General features: G+C 44.1%; 1 protein-coding gene across 2 annotated transcripts in view; it reads right to left on the reverse strand.

Annotated features, from left to right (window-relative positions):
- Window positions 1-17,808, reverse strand: part of Rif1 (replication timing regulatory factor 1) — a 69,680-nt gene extending 51,872 nt beyond the window's left edge. For both annotated transcript variants that reach the window (XM_070023412.1, XM_070023405.1), the window contains exons 1-8: window positions 17,722-17,808; window positions 17,209-17,322; window positions 16,545-16,623; window positions 12,065-12,161; window positions 9,830-9,957; window positions 9,651-9,745; window positions 8,059-8,248; window positions 5,364-5,456 (exon numbers count right to left, since the gene is read on the reverse strand). In XM_070023412.1, coding sequence (XP_069879513.1) covers window positions 5,364-5,456; window positions 8,059-8,248; window positions 9,651-9,745; window positions 9,830-9,957; window positions 12,065-12,161; window positions 16,545-16,623; window positions 17,209-17,312 — 786 coding nt within the window. In that variant the 5' untranslated portion in view covers window positions 17,313-17,322; window positions 17,722-17,808. The remainder of the gene's footprint in view (window positions 1-5,363; window positions 5,457-8,058; window positions 8,249-9,650; window positions 9,746-9,829; window positions 9,958-12,064; window positions 12,162-16,544; window positions 16,624-17,208; window positions 17,323-17,721) is intronic.
- Window positions 17,809-18,747: the final 939 nt, after the last annotated feature.

The following is an 18,747-nucleotide window of genomic DNA, read 5'->3' on the forward strand; positions in this document are numbered from 1 at the left end:
GGCTCAAGTAGGTAGGGCACCAGACATGATTGCAAAAAGCTAAGGGACCAATGTCCAGGCCAAGTTCAAGTACCAACATAAGCACAAAATTCCAACAACCTTTTTCAGACAAAAATAACAAACATTAATGACAGACCAGGCTTACAGACCAAGGGAGCAGAGCTCAGGAAAAAAAAAAATCCCTGCATACATGTTCAAATACATCTGACATGGGTCTAGGACTATATTGATTGAAAAGCCTTTTCAACAAATGGTAGCTCATGACTATACCCTAGTTACTCAGGAGGCTAGAATCTGAGGATCTTGGTTTTAAGCCAGACAGGTCAGAAAAGTTCGACTCTTATTTCCAATTGAGCAACCAAAAAAGCTCAAAGTGGAAATGTGGGTCAAGTGACAGAGCATTATCCTTAAGCAAAAAAAGCTAAAGAAGAATTCAAGTAGCCGGGTGCCGGTGGCTCATGCCTAGCTACTCAGGAGGCTGAGATCTGAGGAACAAGGTTCAAAGCCAGCCCAGGCAGAAAAGTCCTTGAGACTATGATCTCCCATAAACCACTAGAAAACCGAAGTGGCACTGTGGCTTAAGAGGTAGAGCACTTGCTTTGAGCTAAAGAGTGCAGGGACAGCGCCCAGGCCCAGAGTTCAAGCCCCATGACCGCCGACCAAAAAAAAGGAATAATCAAGTCCCTGATACCAGTACGTACACATACATACATGCACACACACACAGACAATACCCATTTACAACAGAATGAAGCTAAATCATTACCTCACACATTACCAAAACTTGATTCAAAATATTTTAAAGATGAAAATTAAAACTGTAGGGCTGGGAAGGTGGCTTAGTGGTAGAGCGCTTTTCTTGCATGCCTCTGAGGCCCTGGGTTCGATTCCTCAGCACCACATAAGCAAAAAGAAAAAAGCAGGAAGTGGCGCTGTGGCTCAAGTGGTAGAGCGCTAGCCTTGGGCTGAAGAGCTGAGGGACAGTGCCCAGGCCCAGAGTTCAGTTCCCACAACTGGACCCAAAAAAAAATAAAAAGAAAAGAAAATTAAAACTGTAAAACTTTTTTGTGTGTGGTACTGGGGCTTGAATTGAACTCAGGGCCTAGGAGGTGTTCCTGAGCTTGCTTTCTTTTTTGCTCAAGGCTAGCACTCTACCACTTGAGCCACAGCTCCACTTCGAGTAAGCGAGTAAGTCTCAGACTTTCCTTCCCAGGCAGGCTGGCTGACTTCCAGCTACAATCCTCAGAGCTGAGCCTCTCAGTAGCTAGATTATGGACATGAGCCACTATACTCCAACTTCTAAAGACTTAATATATTAAAATTCCTTGGGAACAGAAGGGGAAAAACTAAGAGCAAGGGAAGGGGGTGACAATGTCCAAGACAAAATGAACTCCTAACCTAGTTTATATAATTGTAACCCCTTTGTACATCACCTTTATAATAAAAAAAATTTCCTAAATCTCTGACAATTAGGGACAATTGCACAAATATAGCATCAAAAACACAGACAACTGAAAGTATATTGTACTTCACAAACTGTGGATACAGTTTAATGGTAGAGCACATGCGTAACATTGTATATGACCCTGGGTTTGATCCTTAACTACAACCCCCAAAAAGACTGTGCAAAGGACATCATCAATAAAGCATGAATACATCTTAAGGCAAGCTCTAATGGTTCACTTGTAATCCTAACTATTCAGGAGGCTGAGACCTGGATCATACTTCATTTATTTATTTTTTTTGTCGGTTGGGGGCCTGAACTCTGGGCCTGGGCACTGTCCCCTAGCTCTTCAGCTCAAGGCTAGTGCTCTACCACTTGAGCCACAGCACCACTTCCAGCTTTTTTTGCTTATGTGGTGCTGAGGAATCGAACCCAGGGCCTCATGCATGCAAGGCAAGCACAGCACTGAGTCACCTCCCTAGTCCTTGGATCATACTTCAATGCCAGCTGTGAGATTCCTTTTCCAATTAGCCAGGCAAGAATGCCAGCTTGGAGGTGTGGCTTAATGTGGCAGAGCACCAACTGCGAGCAAGAAAGATCAGAAAGAGGCCCTGAGTATAAGCTCCAGTACCAGCACTCCCCTACCAGAAAAATATCAAGCAGGGAGCTGGTTGATCATTCCTATAAAGGCTGAGATCTGAGGGTCGGAGCTTGAAGCTGGCCCAGGCGAAAGAGTTTTTGAGACTCTTCTTTCCAATTGACTAGCAGATAGAAGTGAATTGTGCCTCAAGATAAACCTTGAGCAAAAAAGCTAAGGGAAGATCACCTGGCCCTGAGTTCCAAACCCCAGTACTAGCTTATTTTAAAAAATAAATAATAACCTACAAAATGAAAATGTCTGTAATGCACATAAGTGAAAAGATTAACATACAAGACTATATTAAGGTCCACAACAAAAACAACCCAATTCAAAAATGGGTAAAACAATTTGCTAGATCACACTGTGTTTCAAAGCTTGAGGTAGAGCCTATGCCTATAACCTTGCCTGAAATCTGCAATATACTGTAGGCTCAACTCTGAGGATTGCAGTTTAAAGCCAGCTGGGCAGGATAAGGGCAAGAAAAGATTGTGAGACTCCAATTAACATGTAATCTCCAATTAACAACTCTTTAAAAAAAAGTCCAAAGTTGAGTATATGAACAAGCTTGAGTAAAAAAGCTAACTGACAGGGCCCAGATCCTGAGGAAAAAATACGATGCCAAGAGCTATTAATATCATACAATCTTTTTTTCCCTGTGCTAATTTGTGTAGTGCAAATGTAATCAGACGGTCTGGGAAGGTGGCTCAGTGGTAGAGTGCTTGCCTTGCACGTATGAGGTCCTGAGTTCGATTTCTCAGCACCACATAGAAAAAAATGGAAATGGCACTGTGGCTTAGGTGGCAGAGTGCTTGCCTTGAGCTGAAGAGCTGGGGGGACAGTGCCCAGGCCCAGAATTCAGGCCGGACAAAAAAAAAAATGTGATCAGATGTACTTTCTGACAATATAGGTAGCAAAAAAGAAAAGAAAAAACTAGGGGCTGGAAAGGTGGCTCAGTGGTAGAGTGCTTGCCTTGCATGCATGAAGACTTAGGTTTGATTCCTCAGTACCACATTAAGCAGAAAAAGCCACAAGTGGTGCTGTGGCTCAAGTGGTAGGACGCTAGCCTTGAGCTGAAGAGCTGAGGGACAGCGCCCAGGCCCAGAGTTCAGTCCCAATGACCGGCAAAAAAAAAAAGAAAAGAAAAGAAAAGAAAAAAAGAGACATTTCTCTGGATAAAATAAAGCAAATGGTCAGACCACATGAAAAGATTAACATTAGAAAAGCAAACTACAACTGACACTGACCTTCACATCAATTAGAATGACTAATAGTAAATAAATGGCAAGAATGTTGAGAAGGCAGGACCTTAGAGCATTATGGGTACAAATATAAAATAGTAATGCTGCTATAGATCATTTAGTGGTTTCTAAAATATTGAAGCACAGAACTTAGCATACATATGACCCCATAATTCTATTAAATTCTATATCCAAAAACCTGAAAACAAGGACTCCAAAAACATTTCTACACCTATGTTTATAGTCACACCAAATATCCATCCAGATGAACAAAAAAATAAAATCCAGTACAGTATTACTCAATCACTTGAAGCTTTACCATATGCTCTTAAATGGATTTTGACATTATACTTAATAAATAAGCTATAAACAAAGGACCAACGTCATGATTCCACTTACATAGGGAAATAAGCAAATTCACACAGAAAGTACAACAGATGTTTAATGGTGGGGAAAGTGTGAGTCAATGCGTTAAGCAAGGGTTAAGAAATGTCCGGCCTGGGCTGGGAAGGTGGCTCAGTGGTAGAGCGCTTGCCTTGCATACATAAGGCCCTGGGTTCGATTCCTCAGCACCACATAAGCAGGAAAAAAAAAAGGCCGGAAGTGGCGCTGTGGCTCAAGTGGAAGAGCACTCGCCTTTTGCTGAAGAGCTGAGGGACAGTGCCCAGGCCCAGAGTTCAGGCCCCACAACTGGACCCAAAACAAGAAATGTCCAGCTTGTGGGCCTCATCATTTGGTATGTGATGGAATAGGTTGCTTCTCACAGGCGCCTGCAGCCATCTATCTGCCTATTACTTATTCTGTATGGCCTGTGAATGGAATTATAAAATATCCAAATGGCTCTTGGCAAAGAAGGTTCCCTACCCTGGGCACTAAAAGGGTAGTTTTTATTGGAGATGGAAGAAAATGTTTTGGGTATACACAGGACTGTTTATACAACATATTTAATACCATTAGATTTAATACCACTGAATGGTTAAAATAAATGAAGAGTACCCTCCCACAAAACTGGCTTAGTTATTGTTCACTGCATGTTCTATTAAATGACCTCAACCTTTTAGTAAACATTAGCCATCACGTCTATACAACATACTATTGGATTTCTTTGATTTCTTGTCAACTGTTCAACTGACAATCCTATTTCATGGTTCTCTAAAGACAGAATTAAAAACATGTTGATTTTCTATCTATAAATTAACACACATTCTACACAGGCCAACACAGCCTTTTTGTGCTTAAGAACACCAGCTAGGGCTGGGAATGTGGCTTAGTGGTAGTACTTGCCTAGCAGGTATAAAGCCCTGGGCTTAATTCCTCAGTACCACATAAACAGAAAAGGCCAGAAGTGGCACTGTGGATAGCCTTCAGCAAAAGCAGCTCAGGGACAGTGCCCAGGCCCTGAGTGCAAGCCCCAAGACTGGCCAAAAACTGGCCAAAAACACTAACTAGACAACACACAGCCTGATACTTAATGCACTTTTAATAAAAACAATCTAAATACCACCTGAAACTAAAGCGACCAAGAAACAAACATGCTTAAGATATGAAAGCTAAAACTAAAGGCAGAGTATAACCTTGCTGGACCCTCAGCTGAGAACATACCCTTCTGAGTGACTCAAATTCTTGGCTGCTGTCTGTCTACAAATGATGTAAAAGCAACACCAGGACTAATATGGGATTGACAAACAATTCAGTAGCTACAATTAGTAAATAAGGCAAAAATAATGGAGATAACCCAACTAACATTAAAGCATAAAATTGTCAGACCCTGGGAAAGATAAACAGCTCTTGGGGGGGATGCTAGTGAAAAAGGATTATCAAAGACAACAATGAATATGGTTAAGTAGACTACCATCATGTATGAAAACACAACAATGAAACCTACTAAAAGTGTTTTGGACAACAGGGGAAGAGTAAAGGAGGATGATAGAGGGGGTGAAATTGATTTGAATACACTGTCTACATGATCAAAAAACTCTTTGTACAACTAATGTGTGCTTAAAAATACAAACAATTCATTCAGTAACTATGTCACACTTACCTTTCCAAGAAGTTTGACAAACAAAGGCCATAATTTTAATACATAGGTCTCATTTTTGTTCAGAAATAGTTTTTGGAGTTCTGAGATCAATTTCTGTAAACAAAATTAAGGTATTTACTAAATAATCTCTTGGAAAGGAAAATAGTTTCCAATATGGAAGTCTACCTATAATTCCCCAAAATTCATTCCCCAAAATTCATTCTCAGCCAAACAGCCTTAACCCCAACTTAAATAAACATGGTGCCAGTGATTCACTTATAATCCTAACCTAATCTTAGCTACTTAGTACACTGATATTTGAAGGATCACAGTTCAAAGCCAGCCCAGGCAGAAAGCCCATGAGAGTCCATCTCCAAGTACTAGCAAAATGACTGGACAAGTGGGTCAAGTGGTAGCATACTAGCCATGAGCAAGAAACTTTGAGTAAGAGTTTAAGAACCTGAGTTCAAGTCCCAGCACCGGCATGCATGCACACGTGCACGTACACACACACACACACACACACGCACGCACGCACGCACGCACGCACGCACGCACGCACGCACGCACGCGCACACACACACTACAACAAATAGGAAATACCTAGACTATAGCATTATTTTAATGTGCTCATTTTTTATTTCTGACCATAAAGCCATTATCAATATAGATTTGGCTGTAGGGGAGAAAAAACAACAAATACCAACTCAGCCAGTCCTTTTGCACTCAAGGTTTTCTCACCAAGAATGAATTTATCCTCTGGACTTCAAGTCACTTAAGAGCACCTCCCACTTGTTAGGTACATCCCTAAGCCCAGATGACCTAAGTTTTACCTTCCTTGTCTACCTCACTAGTCTTTCTGATGGTACATCTGTATCTCAAGGGTAGGAAATACTTTCTTGCCAAAAACCATTTAATTATTCCTGCTTGGGCTTAGATTTCTGGCTCACACCCAAATATCCTAGCTATTCAGGAGGCTGAAATCTGAAGATCATAGCTTAAAGCCAGCCCATGTGGGAAGGTCTGTGGGATTCTTTTTTTTTTTTTTTGGTGGTCAGTCATAGGGCTTGAACTCTGGGCTTGGGCACTGTCCCTGCACTCTTCAGCTCAAGGCGAGGCTCTACCACTTGAGCCACAGCGCCACTTCTGGATTTCTAGTGGTTTATTGGAGATAATCTCACGGACTCTCCTGGCCAGGCTGGCTTTGAACCCGATCCTCACATCTCAGCCTCCTGAGTACCTAGGATTACAGGTGCAAGCCACCAGCGCCCAGCAGTAGAATTCTTACCTGCAATTAATCATGAAGTTGAAAGTAGAACTGTGGGGCTGGCAAGGTGGCTCAGTGGTAGAGCTCTTGCCTTGCATGCATGAGGCCCTCGGTTCGATTTCTCAGCCACCACATAAGCAAAAAAGAAAAAAGCTGGAATGGCGCTGTGGCTCAAGTGGTAGAGCGCTAGCCTTGAACTGAAGAGCTGAGGGACAGAGCGCAGGCCCAGAGTTCAGGCCCCACGACCGGACCCCCCCCCAAAAAAAAAGTAGAGTTGTAGTGATAGAATGCTAGCCTTCAGCAAAAAAACTGAGGGATGGTACCCAGGCACATACCCACAGAAAAACCTCTTAGATTTTTTTTTTTTTGCTGGTCATGGGGCCTGAACTCTGGGCCTGAGCACTGTCCCTCAGCTCTTCAGCTCAAGGCTAGTGCTCTACCACTTGAGCCACAGTGCCACTTACAGCTTTTTCTTATTATGTGGTGCTGAGGAATCCAACCCAGGACTTCATGCATGCACGGCAAGCACTCTATCACTGAGCTACCTTCCCAGTCCCCCTCTTAGATTTCTTAAACTTCAAGTTCTGCCTGTTGTTGGTTCACTTCATAGACCTGATGGAATAAATTCATGGGCCTCACAGGACCTCTGAGCCGGATAATCCCCACCCTTGCTCTACCGTGTCTGTGTTGTACTTCATAGTGGTCTTCACTTATATATACCTTACTCCTTTACTTATATGAGAAAATAAGCCCACAACCTTTGGTTTGCTACTACAGTTACAGTGCCTGAAACAGTGCACTTCATGTAACAAGCTAAAGAAAAACTCGTTAAAAGAACAAAGCCCAGGGGCTGGGAAGGTGGCTCAGTGGTAGAGTGCTTGCCTTGCATGCATGAGGCCCTGGGTTCGAATCCTCAGCACCACATAAGCAGAAAAGGCCAGAAGTGGCACTGTGGCTCAAGTGGTAGAGTGCTCACCTTGAGCTGAAGAGCTGAGGGATAGCACCCAGGTCCAGAGTTCAAGCCCCACAACCGACAAAAAAAAAAGAAACAAAGCCAAAACAAAGTCCTGAAACAATGCAACTAGGAAACTGTTCCAACTAGATGAACTTATCTTTTCATATTTTACAATCCAAATAGTATTGAAGGAGTTACACGTCTTTTTCAGAAATATAATCCTTTTATATTCACCATCTACAGGAGATGTGATAAACTTCAGTAAAAATGAATTGAAAGAAGGAATTCATTTTTACTAAAGCAGTTCTTTATTTCTTCTTCAATCACCTATACTAGGCACATCAACCTTACATCCCTGGTCAAGTCTTCATTTTAATTCAAAGCTAAACTCCCCTATTACAGTCAACTCCTACAGTGAGCTGAGTCAATTTGAAGCTTAATGCAGACCACTCTAATGCACCATTCAGATAATTTTTACATAATGAAGTACTTACAGTAGTCATAAGCTGCTCTGTAATAGATGCTACTTCTTGTTGTTTCTGAAGCAACAGTGGCATTCCCATCTCCAAAGCAGTGGCTCCCCGTAAATGGATCCTCTGTGCTGAGTGAACCAGTAAAGGGATGACCAATTTTGCCCATCTCACTGCTTCTTCTCCCATTTGAACTGGTGCTTGTTCTATTAGCCTAAGACAGAGAATTCAGTGACTAAATTAGCTTGATGTAACTCCCAAAATTTAAACCAATACAAAACAGAAAAGTATGCCAAGTATACCTGCATAAAAGATTGGGGGGAACGGGGGGGAAGTATGGGGGGGAGGGTGAGTCATGGTACTTGAACTCAGGGCCTGAGGTGTCTCTGAGCTCTTTTTGCACCTCTTAGAGCCACAGCTCTACTACCAGTTTTTCTGAATGGTTAATTGGAGTCCAAAAACTCATGTAGACTTTTCTGCCCCAGCTAGTTTTGAACCTCGATCCTCAGATCTCAGCCTCCTGATTATAGGCATAAGCCACCATTGCCCAGTGAAATTCAACATTGTTATGAGAGCAATACACAAACATAATCTGATCATCAATCATAGCATCAGAACACCAAGTAAAGCAAATAGCTCAATAGTTTTTAAAAAATGGAAAAAGAAAAAAAAAAAAATAAGGAAAAGTTTGTGCTGTTATCATGCCCATGGAAGAGTAGAAAGGGCTAAGAAAAAGGTATTTTTCTGCTCCCAGCTAGCCCTAGCCAACTTATGAGCCTTCACTATTTTTTAAATCTTGCAAAACCTTTAGCATGTAATTTTTGATACCAGAACTGAATTATAATCAGAAATTTTAATTTTTAAAACTATGTTATTAAAGCTGGGCAACAGTGGCTCACGCCTGTACTGTAATCCTAGCTACTCAGGGGACTGAGATCTAAGGATCGAGGTTCAAAGCCAGCCTGAACAGGAAAGCCTTTGAAACTCTTTTCCAATAAACCACCAGAAAACCGGAAGTGGTGCTTGCTTTGAACTAAAGAAGGACATGCCAGGCCTAGAGTTCAATCAGGAGAAAAAAAAATTTTTTTAAGAATAACTCAGTAAAAAACTTTATTAACTTATGGATATCTACTTCCATCTTTTTTTTTTTTTTTGGTGGGGTCCGGTTGTGGGGCCTGAACTCTGGGCCTGGGCACTGTCCCTCAGCTCTCAAGGCCAGCACTCTACCACTTGAGCCACAGCGCCACTTCCAGCTTTTTTTCCTGCTTATGTGGTACTGAGGAATCGAACGCCGGGCCTCATGCATGCAAGGCAAGCGCTGTACCACTGAGCCACCTTCCCAGCCCCTACTTCCATCTTTCTTTACTTGGTTAGGTTTTTCTTTTTTTTGTGTTTGTACCTTGACTCACATGCTCACTTAGCTGGCTTTCTTCCTCATGGCTAGCATACCATCTAAGCCACAAATCCAGTCCGCTATTTTTTTTTTTTTTTTGCCAGTTCTGGGGCTTAAACTCTGACCTGGGCACTATGAGCTTTTGCCTAAATTCTACCTGCAGCCTAATGAAAAATAACTCTAAATTTACACATTCTAAATTTCATAGCAATCAAACACATACCTTACAATAACATTTAATGCTTCATAAACAACAACAGCAGAATGCTGCTCTCCTTTAGTAAGTAGTATTTCTAGTGTATCAATTATACTGGACACCTGGAAGAGTGAAAAACAAATCAAATATGACAGAATTCTGAAATGGAACATAACATACTTAAGACACATAAAAACTATACTCACCAATTTGCCAATAATCTCAGTCGAAATCATCTGTTTGGCTAATAACCAAAGTGCCCGGGTACATACATTTTTGTCTGAATTCTTAATAACCTCATTCACTCTTAAAAGTAGTTCCTTAGTATTTTCTTCTAAAATGAAAAAAATTTTCATTTTAATGACATAGAAATTTACAATCTTTGAAATTTTAAATACAAAAGTAGAGAAATATACTCTAAACGTATGCAGACACATAGAATAAAAAGAAAGAAAATGCAGACCACAGAAGCTTCCCCCCAAAATGCAATCAGGAGGAAATAGCACAGTCAGTAGTAAAATCCAAGACACTTTGTACAACTTAAATAACTATAGGACTAGGATAATTTTTGACAAGATTCCATGACTTCTCTATCTCTGCTCCAAATGACAAACTACTTGAGGCTGCTTATACTTCTCTATATAAAATGGTGCAAGTAGCCAGGCAGATGGCTCATGCCTATAAATAATCCTGATACTCAGGAGGCTGAAATCTGAGGATCATAGTTGGAAGCCAGCAGAACCAGAAAAGTTGTCTTATTGCCAATTAACTACTAAAACAGCTGTAAGTGGAGCTGTAGCTCAAGTGGTATAGCACTAGCCTTGAACAAAAAAGCTCAGGGAGAAGACTGGGAATGTGGCTTAGTGGTAGTGTTTGCCTAGCAAGCATGAAGCCCTGGGTTCGACTCTTCAGTACCACATAAATGGAAAAAGCCAGAAGTGGTGCTGTGGCTCAGGTGATAAGATTGCTACTTTCCACAAAAGGAGCTCAGGGACAATGCCCAGGCCCTGAGTTCAAACCCCAGGACTGGCAAAAAATAAATCAAATAAAAAAGGACAATATAAGCCAGGCATCAATGGCTCAGACCTAGCTACTAGTAATTACTATCTAGTAATCCTAGCTTCTACTCAGGAGGCTCAGATCTGAGGAATGTGGTTCAAAGCATGCCTCGGCAGCCAAGTCCATGATTCCCTTACCTCCAAATAGACAGCAAAAAGGTCACAAGTAGAGATATGGTTCAAATGGTAGAGCTCTAGCCTTGAGCTACAAAAGTTTAGGGACAACCCGAGTTCAAGCCACAGAACAGGCACGCGCGCGCGCGCGCGCGCGCACACACACACACACACACACACACACACACACACACACACACACACACACACACACACACACACACACACACACACACACACACACACACACACACACACACACACACACACACGAACGAACAATATAGGTGTGGAGCACAGCTGTATTCCCAACACAGGAGGCTGAGGCAGGTTATCTTTGAATCTAGCCTGATATATACTGAGACCCTAAGAGAACAGCAAAAAAAATAGCAACAACTTTCTGATATCCTTTATTAATCATTCCTGAGGTCTTCTCTAAAGATTACCTGTTTTTATTATGGCAAACTGCTGAACATTACTTGAAACTTACAAATCAGGTTCTGCAGCGGGGCACTGGTGACTCATGCCTGTAATCCTAGCTACTAAGGAGGCTGAAATCTGAGGATCTCGGTTCAAAGCTAGCCAGGGTAGAAAAGCCCATGAGACTCTTATCTCCAATAAACCACTAGAAAACTCGAAGTGGCGCTATGGCTCAAGCGGTAGAGTCTGGCCTTGAGCTGAAGAGTGCTGGGATAGCACCCAAGCCCAGAGTTCAAGGCCCACAACCGACAAAAAAAAAAAAAAAATCAGGTTCTGCACTTTCGTTACTACTTCTAATCCCAAACTATCCCTTATTGTGAGAAGTTTTCAGTTCAGCATGTTCCCTAGTACATATGCCTGAATAATCAATAAATTAGTATTCACTGACAACAGCTATGTTCTATTTATAAAGAAAAAAGTTTTTTTTTTCTTTTTTTACAGCCACCACATTTTATTTATTTGGGACTGGCAATGAACCATGCTAAGTATGTGTTCTACCACTGAGAACTGTATAGTCCCAGCCAGCATGTTTAGATGATATTAATCTAAACCTCTCAAATAAATCCTAAATCAAGTTTGATGGAACATGCCTATAATCCAGTACTCAAGTGCTGAGATAAGAGGATATGAGGCCAGTTTGGTCCACATAGCCAGACCTTGCCTCCAAAAACAGAGGAGGTAGGGATCCTAAACTACATGTTATAAAACAAATCCACAAATAACAATACTTTTAGCAGTATATTATTCATATTTTAAAGTTCAAAAATTTAATGGTCATAACAAACTTACCTGATAACCCAATGGTAATTTTGGGATTATGGAAACAAAATCCCAAGGCCTGAAGAGCAGCACAACTCAGCTCTGAGTTTTGACTGGAAATGTGAGCCTATAAAAACAAAAATTACATTGATTGAAAAAAAAAGAGTATTTTTTTTGGGTCCGGTCGTGGGGCCTTAACTCTGGGCCTGGGCACTGTCCCTCAGCTCTTCAGCTCAAGGCTAGCGCTCCACCACTTGAGCCACAGCGCCACTTCCTGCTTTTTTCTTTTTGCTTATGTGGTGCTGAGGAATTGAACCCAGGGCCTCATGCATGTAAGGCAAGCGCTCTACCACTCCCAGCCCAGAGTATTTTTTAGAATACTAGATTACACACAAAACAAATTTATTACATTTTGATCAAATAAACAAATCTTACAAATTATGTTTTTAAAAAAAGATAATCAAGTATAAATAGCTTGGCAATGAAAAGTTGAGGGAATTATATAAACATCTGCTGAAAGAACATTTTTATTAAATATAAAGGGCATCTAAATCCACATAAAAACAAGAAAACCAACACATTAAAGATATTAGAAAAAAGCAGGGTGCTAGTGACTCAAGCTTGTAATCCTAGTTACTTTATAGTGGTAGAAATAGCAACCTTGAGCCAACCAAGAGAAAGCATAAGACCCTGAGTTCTCAAGCCCCAGTACTGACACAAAGAATATAATATTCCCTAACATCCTAAAATTTAAAACCCAACCCATACTAAACAGGTGTCCCAAGGGGTCTAATGGTGGAGTGTCTTTCAACATTTACCTTTAACTCCATGCCACCTTTGTACACACACACAAATTTTACTGAAAAGGTGATGTAGAGGGGTTACAGTTACCTAAGTCAGGTAATGAACATTGTCACCCCCTCCCTCTTTCTCTCCCTTTTCCCCCTCCCCCGAAGTTGTACATAGTTCATTTCCAACAGTGTCTAGTATCACTTTTAAATTGGTCCATCCTTTATCCCAGTGTCTGTGCTTCCCCTCCCCAAATCCATGCCACCTTTAGCAACTGTTTTTTTGTACCAATTCCTACTCCAAAGTGATTTACACCTTCAATAGCCTCTATTAAGTCAGCTATCTAGATTCCTCAATGATTGTGCCCAGGGCACCCTTTTATAATTAAAAAAAATTAATCAAAAGACCCAACCATAGAAAAGATATTTATTACAGGAACCTGTTCAGTTAAAAATCACTTAAGGTTTACGACTTTAAGAGGTCCTACACCCTAGAGACAACATAGGATTGTGTTAATTAATGACATTTGCTTTAAGTCATTCAGTGGTCTTTTTTTTTTTTGGAGGGGGGGGACAATGGAAGGATTAAGTTCATGTCCTCTTTCATATCTTAACAGTCAAGGGTCATCCTCAAGAGTGCTCTCAGACAATTCTAGCAGAAGTCTCAACAGTAACAAGTCTAGTGTGATTTTGAAGGAATTGTGCTTCAATTCAAATAATTGCTTTTGTTGACTATCCTGTTGCTTACCTTCTCTGTGCTTCCAAATAATTAATTTACTTTTTAGTTTTAGTTTTTGGTGAGACTAGGGTATGAACTCAGGGTCTCCAACTTTCTGGATAGCCACTTTTTTTTTTTTTTGGTCAAGTTGTGGGGCTGGAACTTTGGGCCTGGGTGCTGTTCCTGAGCTCTACAGCTCAGTGCTCTAGTGATCAACTGCTTGGAGCCACAGCACTACTTCTGGTTTTCTGGTGGCTAATTGGATGTCTCATGGACTTTCCTGCCTGAGCTGGCTTTGAACTGTGATCCTCAGATCTGTCCCCTGAGTAGCTAGGATTACAGGTGTGAGCCACCAGCACCAGCTGGTGGCCACTCTAGAGCCTTTAAATTTTTCAAATAGGTTTAGCAGGTTTTTACCCCAGGCCAGCCTTCCCACCTAAGGTGGGGTCTTTTCCATCTCCTGAATAGCTAGGATTAGAGGTAAATCACCAAGCTTTGCTAATCTGGCAAGTCATATATAAACCCTATTTGGAAACAACCTAGCTCAAAATGCATGTAACAGGGTTTCTGACCCTATATGCTGTTAAATATTAAATGCAAGCTGGACACTGTTGGCTCATACCTAATCCTAGCTACTCAGAAGGTTGAGATCTGAGCATCGAGGTTCAAAGCCCAGGAGACCCTTATCTCCAGTAAACCACCAGAAAAAAGAAGTGGTGCTGTAGCTCAAGTGGCAGAGCACTCACCTTGAGCTGAAGAGCACAGGACTAGCACCCAAGCCTAGAGTTCAAGCCCCAGGACCACCAAAATAAAAAAAAAATTAAATGCATAGAAGTCTGTATCTTGGGCTGGGAAGGTGGCTCAGTGGTTAAGCGCTTGCCTTGAATGCAGGAGGCCCTGGGTTCAATTCCTCAGCACCACATAAGCAAAAAGAAAAAAGCCGGAAGTGGCGCTGTAGCTCAAGTGGTAGAGTACTAGCCTTGAGCTGAAGAGCTGAGGGACAGCGCCCAGGCCGAGTTCAGGCCCCACAACTGACCAAAAAAAAAAAAAAAAAGGCCTCAAGGTCTTTCCTGCCTGAGCTGGCTTTGAACCACAATCCTCAGATCCCAGCGTCCTGAGTAGCAGGGATTATGCATCAGCCACTGGAGCCCAGCAAAAATACAGACTTCTTATGAGCCACCAGCACCCAGTGACCTTGAGACTCTTATCTCCAATTAACCACCAGAAAACTGGAAGTGACACTATGGCTCAAGTAGTAAAGTGCTAGCCTAGAGCTGAGGGGCAGTGCTCAGTTGTCAGGCCCAGAGTTCAAGCCCCATTGACTGACCAAAAAAAAAAAAAAAAAAAAAAAGTACGTATCTTTTTGTTTAGATTCTTTTTTGGGGGGTAGGGAGAGGGGGGTCCGATTGTGGGCCTGAACTCTGGGCCTGGGCACTGTCCCTCAGCTCTTCACCTCAAGACCAGCACTCTACCACTTGAGCCACAGCACCACTTCCGGCTTTTTTCTTTTTGCTTATGTGGTGCTGAGGAATCGAACCCAGGGGCTCATGAATGCAAGGCAAGCACTCTACCACTGAGACACCTTCCCAGCCCATACCTTTTTGTTTGTCTAAGGACGGGGGCTTGAACTCAGGACCTTGTGTTCTAACTTGGCTTTCTCTGCTCAAGGTGGCACTCTACCACACAAGCTACATTTTTTATGCTGGATCTTGGGTGCTGTGTTGTCCTTGAACTTTTTTGCCCAAGGCTGGCTACTACAGGAGCTACAGCTCTACTTTCAGCTTTTGGGTGGTTAAGTGGATTTATGTCTCAGATCTTCCAGCCTGGGAAAGCTTCTAATCTCAATCCTTAGATTTCAACCTCCTGAGTAGCTAGTTTTACAGGTATGAGCCACTGACGCGGTGTATCTATCTTCAATATCAAATATTCTGGAATATGGACCAAAGTACCCCAGTACCACTGTCCCCAAAAAAAGCTGTTAAGATGTGGGAATTAAGAGTGCTGGTCCTAACTAGTTTTGTGACTGTTTAAGTCACTTTTCTGTGTCTCTGCACAGACGAAATAAAGATTATACCAGAAGACTCTATTGAAAAAAAGGTGGGAGGAGGTGGGAGGTCATGAAGCCCCTATATAGTCAAGTGAGAACTCTTTCCTCCTCACTTGAGGCTATCTCAAGCTTCCAGGATGTAGAGAAGTGGGAAGTTCTGCCTGCCTAGACAGAAAGGCACATGAGATTGTACCTCCAATCAACTAGTACAGGACTGGAGGGATGGCTTAAGTAGAAGAGCCTTGACAGGAAGCAAGAATGTTGATAGGAAGCAAGAACAATAACAGTAAGCAAGAAATACCAGCTATAATTCTTTGGATTCAGGTGTCTATGGTTGATTTGGGGAAAATTAAACTAATTTCTTGATCTGTAAAGTAGGGGAGGGACTACAGTATCAGCTAGGGTGAAACTAAGAGGCAGAATATTTGCCTAGCATGTAGAAGCCCCGGATTCTGAAATCTTCAGGGGGAGGTGGAAAGTAGTAAATTCCCAGAGAAATTTAAAAAAAAAAAATTAAGTGGAGGCTGGGCACCAGTAGTTCATGCCTATAATCCTAGCTACTGAAGAGGCTGAGATCTGAGGATGGTGGTTCAAAGTCAAAAAAGGCAGAAAAGTCCTTAAGACTCTTATCTCCAATGAACTGCTCAGAAAAAGCTGCAATTGGCAAAGTGGCTCAAGTGGGAGAGTGCTAGCCTCGAGCAAAAAGAAGCTCAGGGACAGTGCCCAGGCCCTGAGTTCAAGGCCCATCACCTGAGTTCAAGTCCCAGGACGCGCCAAAACCTTTTTTAAAAAATAGAAAATAAACGAAGTGAAGAGTGCCTATAATCAGGGGTACCTGACCAATTTTAACTAATCAACAAAAGAAGTACACTAATTTAGTCATTACTATAGTTATTTTGGACTTGATCAGCTGGGTGGTTCTAACATCCAATGTGGTTAACTAAAAACAATACAGACCTTTAAAACTTCGCACAGCCGAGGAAGGTTTTTCTCCATGTGTACAATGATTTCTTTTCCATCTTCTCCAGTCATACGACTTAAAAGACAGAACACAAGCTTAGGCTTAGAGCAGAAAGAGAAGTACTGTACCTGCTGCCTCGAGTATCTGGATACCCTTTAAGGGCATCAACTCTCTAAAATGAATCCACCCACCCAGTCCTTAAGATCACACAAAAGTGCACCCATTGAAAGGACTTTAGCCTCCACAACACACTCAGTTTTGACGGTCTCAACTTGTGAAGGCGGGACGGGAATCTCTGGACAAATTTATTCAGTTTATTTTTGTTTAACTCTTTACTACCATTCCGAAAACGATCAACCCCCAAAACCACACCAAAAACCCGAATTGCTATTTCCCTCCTCCATCGGGGAAATCGACACGGAAGACGCCTCCTCTTCCCAACTCCCTGCAGCTGGAACTTTAAATTCCTGGGGTTTAGGGCCCGGGGGGCTCCTTCCCTCCGGCCCGAGGCTGGAGGCACCGCGGGCACGTCACTGACTGCACCCCCACAACGCGCCCGCCATCCCCGCGTCCTCTCTCCACCCCGCCAGACTTGAAAGCAACAGCCCACGCCCCCCGGGGAAATGCCCGGGCGGGCCGCGGCCCCGCGCCCGGCCTCACCTGGTCAGGGTCAGGTACGCGTCGGTCTGCGCTCCGGGGGAGGCGGAAGGGTCCTCCAGCGTCTCCAGGAGCGGCGCGAGGGGGCTGGGTCTCGGGGTCGTCATGTCGGCTTCCCTGCGGCCCCGGCCGGGGGAAGAAATGCCAGTGACCGACCCTCCGGCCCCGCGGAGGGTTCCCGTCCCCGACACCTGCACTGCCCGCCCGGATCCCCCCCACCACACACACACACACGCTCCAGCCGCGGCGTCCCCACCTTGCAGCCCGGGGCGCGCGAGCTCCAGCTCCGAGCTGCGCCCAGGCGGCGCGCGGCCTCTCTCGCACGCGGGCGCCCCCCGCCCTCCCGCCACCACTTTCGGGCAGCTTTCCACGCAGGGAACGGAGGGGAGGGGGCGGGAGCCCGGGGAGCGGGGCCGCGCGCGCCGCGAAAGGTCAGAGGTAACGCCACGCCGAGCGGGGAGGGGGGGGGGATGATAGGTGGGGGCCCGGCCTACTGGCGCACGCAGGATTACTTACCCCCACGGCGGGCGAATGGGACCGGGTTCTCTGGGCTGCAGCCCCGCGGGACCCGGATGCAGCCGCCGCTCGACTTTTCCCAGCAAGCACTGTTTACTCACGCGTGCGGCCTGCTCCCGCCAGGGCCAAGATGGCGGTGGGGGCGGGGCCTGCAGCGCGCGGGAGTCCGGCAGGCCTGGCGGGAGAGGCTCGAGCCAATCCTACAGGCCGCGCGGTGCGCTGCGGACTTCGACCGCCTCCCACTGCCAGCCCCGGGCCTCAGGCCCCACCCTGCCCCTCGGGTCCCTTTGGGGGGGAGGTGGGGGCGTTCGGCCTCAGGTAAAGGATTTCAGATTCGACAGCCGAGTGGGCCCATTGAAAAGTTAGCCTTCAGGCTAAGTTTGCCCAGTCCCGAGTTCGGGGCTTCCTTGGAGTGTGGGGGGCCCAGAGGGTGAAAGATTAACAGACAGTTTCCAGGCTTGTTTTTGAGGGGCTGGGGCCTTCCCACCCCAGGCTTTAAGCATGCAAATGCTCTAGCTCCGAGCTACAACTCCAGCCCCAGACCCTTCGGGATGGCTGCCGAGAGCGACGTCTTCGGCAGGTCCAGGTTTCCCAGGGACCCCAGCCACAGCTCATCTTCCTAAACCTCAGTTTCCTCCTTTAGAGAAATCGGACGTCCCGTGGAAAACGAGGGCGAAGGCTGGGGTTCGTGGGTCTCAAGCAGTACATAACAAAAACCTGAAAAATAGGCCCCATTAAAGTGCAGATTTCTGCAGAGGCTGGGCCCAACCCTTCCACCATGTGATTCTTTAGATTTACAGAGTTCTCCCAACCCCCCCACCCCCACCCAGAGGATTTGCATTCTTCTAGGCTCGGTGTTGCTTCCTGAGTCGGAGTGGATCTAGGGCTTCATCCTGGGAACAAGTAGTTAACCTTCCCGCAGATATTTCTCAATATGATTATATTGTTCCTCATTTAAACACCTCCAAACTTTTTCCATAACTGGCAGGAGGGTGTCTACTTTAAACCAAGCAGCCTCGTTTTTCA

The sequence above is a fragment of the Dipodomys merriami genome, unplaced genomic scaffold (genome assembly GCF_024711535.1).
Source record: "Dipodomys merriami isolate MVZ:Mamm:240054 unplaced genomic scaffold, mDipMer1.0.p SCAF_1, whole genome shotgun sequence".
Taxonomy (NCBI): Eukaryota; Metazoa; Chordata; class Mammalia; order Rodentia; family Heteromyidae; genus Dipodomys; species Dipodomys merriami.